The sequence below is a fragment of the Taurulus bubalis genome (assembly GCF_910589615.1).
Source record: "Taurulus bubalis genome assembly, chromosome: 10".
Classification (NCBI taxonomy): domain Eukaryota; kingdom Metazoa; phylum Chordata; class Actinopteri; order Perciformes; family Cottidae; genus Taurulus; species Taurulus bubalis.
The window spans coordinates 28,418,042-28,429,916 of record NC_136598.1 but is presented as its reverse complement, the minus strand read 5'-3'; the positions used below and the strand labels follow the sequence as shown (position 1 = coordinate 28,429,916).

Genomic DNA, 11,875 nt, shown 5'->3' with positions numbered 1-11,875 from the left:
AAGAAAGAAAGTGGAAAAACTTTTAAAGGGAAGCCGCAACATTATTTATTTATTTTGGAGTTTTAGCTGATATTAGGTCACTGAAAATAAAAATAAATGTTTAAATATTTCTTTCACTAAAATGTGCGTCACGTGGCTGTCAAGCCTCCGCCCTGCAGCTGCTACTCGTGACTCAGAGCCCCGCCCTCGCGTGCAGAAGAGCCATTCCTCAACTGCTGCAGCAAACTGAGTAAAGTAGATCTACTTTCAGGAAGTGGATCACGTCTCCAAACTCCACTCCTGCTGCTGGTTCTGTGTCAGCTCATGAGACACCGAGGCGTCCGCTAGTAAACACGGATCCGTCCTCCGTTTGCGGTGCTCTAGTGAGGAGGACGCTCAGTGTAAACGTAGCAAAAGATATGCGTTTAAAATGTAAAACTCAGTGAGGAGGACAGGTATAACCTGCTACCTGCAGTTACAGGGCAAACACTCTACCACATGAGCCACAAGTATAGACAGACCTGAAGGTCTGCATAGTTGTGTTTTTATTAACCTTAATGTAGCCGACACATGACTTTTTTGTTTGATAGTTATAAACAGGTAAAATAGCAATACAATGTAAAAAATGTATTTATTCTTGTTCTATAATTTCATAAATACAACAAACTATAGTTGTTTGTATATATAATATGACTATATATAAAACTTTAGAAGCTGTGATATCAAATATTTTGTGCGGCTCCAGACAAATTGTTTTTGGTGGAAAAAGGTCAAAATGGCTCTTCGGATACAAAAGGTTGCTGACCCCTGGTCTAAAAGGATAAGGACAGAGGAGAGAGAGGCTGCTCTAGCAGTGTGAAGCTGTTCAGAGACAGTGAGGAGGGCAGTCTCTGTTGAGGCCTTGAATCCAGACTGGTGAGGGTCCAGAAGGTTGTTCTGGTCTCTGTTGAGGCCTTGAATCCAGAAGGTTGTTCTGGTCTCTGCTGAGGCCTTGAATCCAGACTGGTGAGGGTCCAGAAGGTTGTTCTGGTCTCTGTTGAGGCCTTGAATCCAGACTGGTGAGGATCCAGAAGGTTGTTCTGGTCTCTGTTGAGGCCTTGAATCCACACTGGTGAGGGTCCAGAAGGTTGTTCTGGTCTCTGTTGAGGCCTTGAATCCACACTGGTGAGGGTCCAGAAGGTTGTTCTGGTCTCTATTGAGGCCTTGAATCCACACTGGTGAGGGTCCAGAAGGTTGTTCTGGTCTCTGTTGAGGCCTTGAATCCAGACTGGTGAGGGTCCAGAAGGTTGTTCTGGTCTCTGTTGAGGCCTTGAATCCAGACTGGTGAGGGTCCAGAAGGTTGTTCTGGTCTCTGTTGAGGCCTTGAATCCAGACTGGTGAGGGTCCAGAAGGTTGTTCTGTTGAAGAAAGGAGGAGACTTGGTTAAAGATGGCTCGCTCCAGAGTTGTGTAAAGAAAGGGAAGGAGAGAGACAAGTCTGTAGTTGTTGACTTCAGGAGAGGGTTGAGAGGGTTTCTTCAGGAGAGGGTTGACTCTTCCTCCTTCAGAGAGTCAGGGAAACAGCCAGCTGAGAGGGAGGTGTTGATAAGATGGGTGAGAAAGGGAAGAAGGTCAGAAGCAATGGACTGGAGAATGGGAGATGGGATGGGGTCAAGGGGGCAGGTGGTTGGGCGGCCCAAGGTTACCAAGGTAAGAACTTGATAGTGGCTTGTTAGAAGGTTGGAGTGGAGATGGGGGGGTCAAGGAGGTTGGAAAAGATAGAGAAGAGTTTTTTGGGGTTAGAAAAAGAGGATTCAATTCTGGACTGGTAGGACAGGTGTTTTGCTGCAGAGATAGAGGCAGAGAAATTGGAGAGAAGGGAGTGATAAGCAAGCAGGTCGTCGGCATGTTTGGATTTTCGCCATTTCCTATCCGATGCTCGCATCGTGGCTCTCTGGGCACGCACCAAGTCAGACAGCCACGGAGCCAGAGAGGACTTGCGGACCTTTCGTGTTAGCACAGTTAGCTTATGCTCTGATCATAGTCCCTGCTGGAGCTCTGTTACTGTTTTGGTGTGCAATCGTAACTTTCTTTTAGTGAACTTAGTAGTGACCAGTAGTCATTTATTTTACAGAGGATTCAAATCTGCAGCAGTGGACAGCATGCAGCTTCACTCCAGCCACTACGTCGTCGTGAAAGACTGACGACGATCCGGACCCTGTTTACCAGGTAACGTAGGTGCAGAGCTCAGCTGCAAAGGTACACCTGTGAACTGTTCAAACTGTGTGAAGTTAGTTCTGACTAGTAGTAATTTATTTTACAGAGAGGATACACCACCACCAGATCCTCTACCACAGCCATCCCCACCAGCCCGGCTCTATTTTCTATTTCTGAACATGTATTGTGTAAATATATTTTTCATTTATAATACATATATATATATATATTTTTATTTTTTTATTCTTGTGATGGTCATTTTTAATTTGCACACATCCCATGAAGCTTTATCTGCAGTATGAAGTCATTTCTCAGTCGCATTTCTATCATTTTGGTGAAAGGTGTGAAAGACCATATTTCTACTAAAAAAACGTAAATTTTTTGTTTTGTTTTAGACATTTATTTACATTTATTTACACACCATTTTATTCATATATTTCACTGCTTTTGTGAACCTAAACCCTTTGGTAAACCAATTTCCTTCACCTAAACCGAGTTACCACCTATATACCACCTGTAAAGTTATGTTTTCACACGAAATATGAAGAATTTCAAAAAAATCGAGATTCTATTTTTCAGCTTTAGAGTCATATTTTCTCTTTACACTTGTGACTTATGACAATGGTGCCTCATTATATAGATAGTTGAGATTGTTCTGCAATTTAGTGCCTTAAAAGGTGAATTCAAGAAATTATGTCAAATCGGGAAAATCGACTGAAAATGACCTGAGTGTTCCAAGAGTTAACCGTCTCTTAGTACTGAGGGGACTACCTCCAAGTAAAGAAAGACTCGGTTATGGTACTGTGTGTATAATAACTCTTGTTGAAGTCAAATATATAAACTCTAAAATAAGAGTGTAGAAATCTACTCAATGGGGACAACTTGGAAGTAGTCTTCTTCCATTCAACAAAGTTTCCTCTGTAGGACTCAGCCTTAGAGATAGAGTAAGGAGATGAGTTTCCTCTGTAGGACTCTTAGAGATAGAGTAAGGAGATGAGTTTCCTCTGTAGGACTCTTAGAGATAGAGTAAGGAGATGAGTTTCCTCTGTAGGACTCTTAGAGATAGAGTAAGGAGATGAGTTTCCTCTGTAGGACTCTTAGAGGTACAGTAAGGAGATGAGTTTCCTCTGTAGGGCTCAGCCTTAGAGATAGAGTAAGGAGATGAGTTTCCTCTGTAGGACTCAGCCTTAGAGATAGAGTAAGGAGATGAGTTTCCTCTGTAGGACTCTTAGAGATCGAGTAAGGAGATGAGTTTCCTCTGTAGGACTCTTAGAGATCGAGTAAGGAGATGAGTTTCCTCTGTAGGACTCTTAGAGATAGAGTAAGGAGATGAGTTTCCTCTGTAGGACTCTTTGAGATAGAGTAAGGAGATGAGTTTCCTCTGTAGGGCGTAACCATTCGCTGCGGAAAGGGGCGGGGCTTATCTCTGTGGCTCTACTCTGTGAAAACATTGACCATTTCCACCATTCACCATGTAAATAACCACTAGTTCTGCGTTATGCTTGTTGAGGAAGTCCCACAAACGTCGGAACATCAAACGCCCCCGTGTCTGGGTTCATAATATTATCCGTAAGGAGATGAGTTTCATCTGTAGGGCTCAGCCTTAAGCCTAGTTTATGGTTCTCCGTCACGACGGCGTCACGTCGACGGCGTACCTACACCGTCGACGTGACGCCGTCGTTGAGCATTCGAAGTTCTGCGTCGAGGGACCGCGTTGCTCTGCAATTAACCGCCATGCCGCCAGGGGGGTGTGTCTGTGTGTCTGTGTGGTTTCAGGGGTTATAGCCGAATTCCGGTCACAGTAAACAATGGAGACCAAGTTGGAGCGGCTGCATAAAAGTTGGAGCTCATCAATATTGAAGAGCAAATGCTTATATTGCAAATGTTGAAGCGCAGGCGACAGAGAAGACGTTTGCGGAGGTGGTCTGTACGACCACTAAACCGGTCGAGGCTGGGAAAAAGCAACTGCCGGAAATTACGTTCTGAGCGGACCAATCACAGCGCTTACGGTCCGCGTCAACGCGACGCGTAGTTAGGATTTTTTCGAGATGCGCGTCAGGCTACGGCGTAGGGGTCTGCGTCGACGGCGTAGCTACGGCGTAGGTACGCCGTCGACCTGACGGAGAACCATAAACTAGGCTTTAGAGATAGAGTAAGGAGCTCGGGCATCGGGAGGGAACTCGAAGTTGAGGTGCTACTCGCCCATAGTTTTGGGTGGATATGCTTCACTTATGATGACAGTTAGAGCTGTGCGGTATACCAGTTTCAGATTTCCATACGGAATGGATTTTTCTTAGATGTAACAACTGTTGTTGCTCTGAGACAGTGAATTAGACAGCGGTCAGCTAGCCGTGGATAGCCTCAACAATGGCAGGCAGCAACGTTTCTTTTTGACAGCTTATTGCTGGGAGTGCAGTGAAGCTACTTACGTGTCAGGGTGCTAGCTTCAGTCACGGTTCAAAATTACACCGCCAAACTGCATGCTGGGACAGGCCAGTTGCAGCAAGTTGGGCGGCGAACAGCTGTTTGTGTGACGCATCTTCCGGTCTGTCTCTTCCTGTTTTTTTGTGTGCGAGCTCTACCCAGCATGCAGTCAGGCAGTGTAATTTTATAACCACAAATAAAGTTTGAACCATGACTGAAGTTAGAACCCTGACAGGTAAGTAGCTCCACTGCGCTCCCAGCATTAAGCTGTGAAAATAAATGCTGCTGCCTGCTATAGTTCTGACTCACTGTTGGCACCGTTGTCTAGGTAACCAGCGATACCGTGGCATGACTGTTTGGCCATACCGCCCAGCCCTAATGACAGTGTGACATAACATTACAATCGGTTTGTTAAACCATGACCTCTCTGCAGGTCGGCCCCCAGTTCACCACCCACAGTCCCCCTTCACTAAAATATATTCTGTCATTTTAAGAAACTTGCTGATGTCAAATAAAAAACAAAATCTGCTGAAAAAGTCATCAAAAATAAATTGAGGAGCCACTGCACGACCAACTGTTACTTTTCAAAAGGAAACAACTAATCCACATGAGCAAAGTTCTTTGTTCAATTGTTTTGGGCTCATGAATACGTGTTTAAAATGAAATTCTGATTGTTTTGAAAAACATATTCAGCAGTAAAACAAGGTTGAAACTTGTGAAGGACTCCATGTAACATTGGTTCTGAATCCATAATGATTTAGCAGCTCTGCATGAGGGAAGGAGACTCTGGAGGACATGAACATGTTTTATTTAATCTTCTGTTAATAAATAAAGAAAAATGAATGATAAAAAACTAAACAGCAATGTACTGTAGTGACACAGCGACCACCAAATAAAACACGGCCAGCTAAAGTGGTTATTAGGCTTCTCACGTATTATAATTTAAAAACACTTCTGAACAAGCTACAAAGTCCCTGAATAGACAGATCATAAGTCTTTAAGAATAGAAGCATTCAATCTGTGAAAGATTCAAATCAACTTTATTTACATGTTTTATTTTACATCATCAGGGACACATTCAATACACACATTACAGTTATTGTAACTATTTCATCAGGGCGTCTCGTTTATGAATGATGACAGGAATATTCTACATTCTTTTACCAAAAGCAAGACCTTTACATATGATGCGTATCTTGGACATGTTCAGTCCGTACATTAAAGGGTTGAAGAGCGGTTGGCAAGTGAGAAAGTATAAAGATAAAAAGATGCGCAACATAATGGGTGCTCTGTTCATATTAAATCTGCCCTGCACAATTTCAAAGAAAGCCCCAAAGGAGAAGTTGAGCAGGGAAGTGAGGTGAGGTGTGCAGGTGCTGACAGCTTTCTGTCTGGTCTGCTTAGAACCAGAGAAACAAACTCTGAGAATCCTCACGTACGAGTAAAGAATCAGAATAATAAGAGAAAATATGACTGTGAACATGTAAACAAGTCCGTGGACATTATTGACTGTTGTGTCATAACAGGCCAGCTTAACAATGGAGTAGTTGTCACAGTACACTTTGTGAATGATGTTCCCACACAGCTGTAAAGGGACACTCAGAGACATCATGGTAACAGTTGCAAGTACACTGTACAACCAGACAAACGCAGACAGGATGGCAACCTTGCTGTAAGTCATATGTTTATTATAATGTAGAGGACAACAGATAGCAAGGTATCGGTCATAAGACATGACTCCTAAAGTAAAAAATTCAACACTTCCATAGCAATGAACACAGAATATCTGCAGGAAACAAAGCGCAGCAGAAACCGTGTGAATGTCAGAGAGGATCTGAACCAGAAGGAATGGAAACAACCCTGTACTACCAAACAGTTCATTCACAAACAGGTTGCAGAGAAACAGGTACATAGGTTCATGTAAGCTTCTGTTCATGCAGATAACCACAATGAGCAACACGTTGGAACCAACAATTAACATATACAAAGACATGATAATAGTAAAGTACAAGTATTTAAACAGCCCAGTGTCAAAGTAGGCAGAAAGTGTGAAATATGAAACTTGTGTGAAGTTCATCATCTTCCTTTTGGTTCTTAAAGCAATTATTAACACTGCTCAGTGGATGAGCACATTGATGTAATTACACAAAACCTTCCCACGGCTTTGTGACGGTTTATCAAGATGAAATGCATGACAGAGAAAGAAATAATCAATATATATATATATTTATACAAACACACCTCAGTGTATCAACCAGTTTCATCTGAATGAAAACAAATATCCCAAATACATCCCACTTCCATTATTATGAGTGAAACACAGGCCGAGACATCACATGAACCTAACATTGATCTGCTCACCTGAAGCAGTTGAAGTCACACTGACTTCCTCCAAACTAAGTTCAGACACTGCTTCTCCGTATTTGAACCTTTTTAAGTCAGGGAGTTGCCCACAGCAGCCGTCATACCTAATTATCAGATTACACCCTGAGTTTCACTGATTCCTTTTTTTTAACATTAACAGTTTTATTCATTTGATCATATAACAAGTGATGCAAACAGCATGATTTATAGAAGGTAAGACAAATAACTTAAATGTAATGTAAGAGGAGGATGTGAGTTGAAGACGCTGTAAACAGGAGCCTAAACCAAGGCAGACAACATGACCCTGAAACAAGAACAGTTCCAAGAAATAAACAAAAAAAACAAAAGTTTAAAGCTGAACGCTCTAAAGAAAGTGCGTCACACAAGGTTCAGCAAGGTGGTGAGAGACGCTTATCTTCAAGACCTCCCTGGAGACATGTCATGTACCAGCCTGCTTCAAGGCCTCCACCATCACGTACCAGCCTGCTTCAAGACCTGCACCCGGACATAGTGGACCCTGTCTGGGTCGAGCTGAGTCAATGTGACCCTCTGCAGGACCAAGACCTGCACCCAGACTTAGTTGACCTTGTCTGGGTCTGTCTGAGGCAATGTGACTCACCTCTAAGACCAAGACCTACTACCAAAACCGTAAATGTTTAATATTCGGATTAATATGTCTAATGAGAGCCTCTCTAGTCCTCAGGGACCTCCATGAGTCCAAGACCAGTACCCGGACTTAGTGGACCCTGTCTGAGTCGGTCTGAGAGAATGGGACCCTCCCCCACCCCATGAGACCAAGAAAATACTTTTAACTTTTTTCAAAAATGGAAAAGAAATTGAAAATCAGACTGAGTCCACTATTCTAGAGAACCAGGGGTGCGAGAGTTGGATAACCAGGGGCGCCATATGGACTGTAGAATAATTAACCGGAACTTAAATTTCCTTATTATACATTGCGACACTTTGACACTATGCGACAAACTTACCTTTTTTCGCCTCTAAACCTGGGAGGAATAATGGCACAGGGGGTCCCCCGTTACCCCTGCGTCCCTCCCGGGTTGACCTATTGTAACCGAGACCAAGACGACCCATCTGACCCAGCAGTCCTGCCACGGAGCCCCAATTCCAACGGGGGAGCGGCGCAGTGTGTGCCATTGTCGACCACACTAGACATTGATGGAGTCGAGCTGGATGAGCACTCCCTCCAGGAAACAGAGGTCCAAATGTGGTGATGAAACTATGTTACTATATATATACACTGGGTGGCGCTGTTCTGTGTTCCTGGGCTTGTCTATATAGTAAATTAAAGCATTATTGACGGCAAAGGGTTTTGACCGCTTTAACGGTAGGACTGTTATGCTTCTAACAACCAAGCGTTAATTATTGGCATCAAGGGACCCGGTTCTCCCACGGCCGAAGAGAATAAAACTATATTTTACATCACAATATGTCCTTGGATCATTTATCCGATCAAAGTGAACGCAAGGAAATTGAGGCACAACAAGAGCGATCCAGAGGGAAAAACACCTCAGTAGCCCAAGTATCAGACTGGGCTCCTTTAACACTAACTCTACTTCTTCCTGGAGCCGGTCCTGTCTCCTGCCATGGCCCTGCTGATGCCCCCCTCGTCTCCCTCCTTCTGCTTCATGGATCGTGGTTATCTGGATCTTGGTCCATGCCTACTACTCATTATATGAATAATGTGTGTTGTATGTGATGAATAAAACACACAACAACAATATCTCACCCAATGTTTTAGACAATACACCTTTACATTTCTTTGCACCTTTGTTTTTACTTTGCTGCTGGTTCTCCACAATGGTGTCCTGAGCTCCCAGTGAGCTCCCAGTGAACTCCAGTGAACTCCAGTGAGCTCCCAGTGAGCTCCCAGTGAACTCCAGTGAACTCCCAGTGACACCAGGAAGCAGAAATCCGTCTGTTCGGCCCCTCAAACCCTAAAAACATTCCTGACTAAACGCAGCACTTGGAGCATTGGTGTTGATAAGTCCAAAAGTGTTTTTTGCACGTATTGGGTCGTCTGACCAGCTGCTGAGACGAGGAAACCCAAAGGTTTAATACTTGGAAGATTTGCAGACGATTGTCCAGAAGATCTTCAGACAGACCTCCGTTTCAACCTGCTGGACGATACCAGAGGGGGACAGGGTAACCCGACTGGGTTCACCCATGTGATTCGGTGTTAGACGGGGTACAGATGTAAGAACTTGAATGTTGGAGGAGTTTGCATCCTCTGAGCCCAACCAGCAGACCCTTTGGTAGAAAGCAGGAACAATCAATCTCTAACTAGACTCTCTGAGATGAAGTGTGGGAAGAGGCCTAAATGAATTGTGTCTCTCCTTGATTAGCGGCAGTAGGGTTGAAGGCGCGAGAGAGACCCGAGACACCATCGGCAAGACGGTTAGAAAGAGCGGTGACACGGTCTACCTGAAGCGGCAAACCGAGCGACAATCGGCTGTCGGAGAAATCTTGAAACTGTCGCAACAAATAAAGAGATGGTTTGAAACACTAACGTGATTACAGTCTTTGCTGCTTGTCACATGAAGCGCTGGACATCGTCCAGAAGACCCTTTGTGGATCATGCCGAACCCTCACGGCCATCTGCCAGAACAGGGTGTTGTGTTGAGTCGAACATAATGTTCCCACAACTGTTATTACACAACCTCACACCTCGTTGAAGACCAGGCCTTCAGCTTCAGCTCCAGGTCTCATGTCCAGGAGCTCCATCTTGGTTTGAGGAAAGAAGAAAGAAGATCTCGTAGCACAGAAACATGACTCAGCAGATCAAACTCACAGGAGTCACTTCCTGTCTCAAGGTGAGGACGGTTACAGCCTCATCGCTCCACACAACTCATGTTCCAGCTCTACGGGGAGAAATTCTTCTGAAAACATAGAGAGTTTATAATTATCTTAGAAGTTCTAGAGACAGCTCTCTTTCATACAGCAGAGAAGAGCCACGTGGTGGCCTGAGAGTAACCCCAGGCAGAGGGTTAGGGGTAACCCCAGGCAGAGGGTTAGGGGTAACCCCAGGCAGAGGGTTAGGGGTAACCCCAGGCAGAGGGTTAGGGGTAACCCCAGGCAGAGGGTTAGGGGTTACCCCAGGCAGAGGGTTAGGGGTTACCCCAGGCAGAGGGTTAGGGGTTACCCCAGGCAGAGGGTTAGGTTTGGTTAGGTTTGGTAGGGGACGTGGCCTCCAGGTGGAGGTCAAGGGGGGCACAAGGGTCCCTCTCTGAGGGAAGTTCACAGTAGAATTATTTAGTGGCGTATAAGTCACACATAACTTGTCAACTTGGCTTGTGATCCTGAATAACTTACAGAAGCATTGCATGCTATTATTTCCCTCGTCTCTGTCCAAAAGTTATTGAACAAAGAAAGATGTGATCGTTTCTTAAAGAAATATTCTGCTTCAATCTCTATTTGTTGTCGTTTAGCCTTTCAAACATTTTCCCTGAGGTCAAATAATGGTTGGCTCTTTCACGGGGGGCTTCCCTATGTGGCTTTATCTCCTAAACAGGCCTTTATATAACAACACTGCTGGCCAGACCGGGTCGGGTTGGATCGGGTTTAAACAGAAACTAGCTGCTCGTCGCAGAGTCTTCATGGACTGAGACGTCTGCAGAAGTGAAAGACAACAAAAAACTCTTCACGATTGCTTCAGAAAACTTTCTTGTAGAACTTCTTGAGGAGTTCTCTGTTGACATCATCGTTGGGTTTGTGTTGCCTCAGAGCGTCTGAGGGGAGGTCCTTATCGGCCCCCGTGGACCAGTGGAACCAGTGCTGAGGTCTGCTCGGACTGATTGGTCTCACTGGTGAAAAGCTCGGACTAATTTGCCTCAGAGGGAATTAGTGGAGACTGTGGCCGATGTGAAGGAGCCTCCGGGACAAACATGTTGACATGAAGTGACCTTTGACCTGAGAGACTTAGAGTGATGTAACTTCTGTGGAGCTTCACTTCAGCAAAGAATCATCTCAGTTTTACCAAAGTTTTGTTCAATGCTTTAGATGTTTTGTTTAAAAAGACAGAAGCAGTTTGACATTAAACACTATTCACTAATGATGACGATGCATTGTTCTGGTTGTCCATCCATCCATCCATTATCAGCCGCTTATCCGGGGTCGGGTCGCGGTGGCAGCAGGTCCATCAGGCTGACCCAGGCTTCCCTCTCACCCGCAACGCTTTCCAGCTCATTCTGGGGGATCCCGAGGCGTTCCAAGGCCAGCCGGGAGATATAATCCCTCCTGCGTGTCCTCGGTCTTCCCCGGGGTCTCCTACCAGTTCTGGTTGTGTTACAGGAAATAAAACAAGGCATGAATCAAACTCTTCTTCCAAAGTCAAACATAAACAGCAGTGGGAAAGTATTTTCCTCAAGGACATCTTGAAACATGTTAGCACAAGAGCGTCTCCAGCTCACCTCAATGACCACTGATACCTTTGTTGGGTTCCACTGTTGGAACCGTTTCAAGACCACGTGAGGGATGCCGAATGCCTCCACACCTCCAGAGCTAGGGTGTCAGCTTGTTGAGGCAAAGTGAGGATGAAAACCAAGGTCACAAACTGAAAGTTCAGATCAGTTAGTGATCCACCTGGGCCCTATTTCTCGTACCTGGCTTACTGAGTTAGCGGGCTAATTGTCAGGATAAGATGACGTAGATCAGGCGTTCTCGGTTTCTCGAAGCAAGCTTAGATTAATCACCATAGCAACACATCCAAAAATTTAAACCTGCTCCCGGGCAGGCTAACTGAACTTCACTGGATAAGCTGGACACTCCCACCGACAAAAAAGGCAGCTCCCTTCCTCATCGATGAAGGAGCGATATTAGTTATATTAGTTTTATAGGGAGAGAGTTCTTCCAGATCACCAGGATCCATCCTTTACATCATCATGACTTCCTGTACG

General features: G+C 44.7%; 1 protein-coding gene across 1 annotated transcript; it reads right to left on the bottom strand.

Moving 5' to 3' along the window:
- Nucleotides 1-5,748: 5,748 nt before the first annotated feature.
- LOC306742246 (olfactory receptor 4E2-like) lies at nt 5,749-6,678 on the bottom strand (the record flags this gene model as incomplete). Its single annotated transcript, XM_079224596.1, has 1 exon — nt 5,749-6,678. One exon carries the CDS (start codon nt 6,676-6,678, stop codon nt 5,749-5,751), a length of 930 nt encoding a protein of 309 aa, XP_079080722.1.
- Between the last annotated feature and the right edge of the window lie 5,197 nt (nt 6,679-11,875).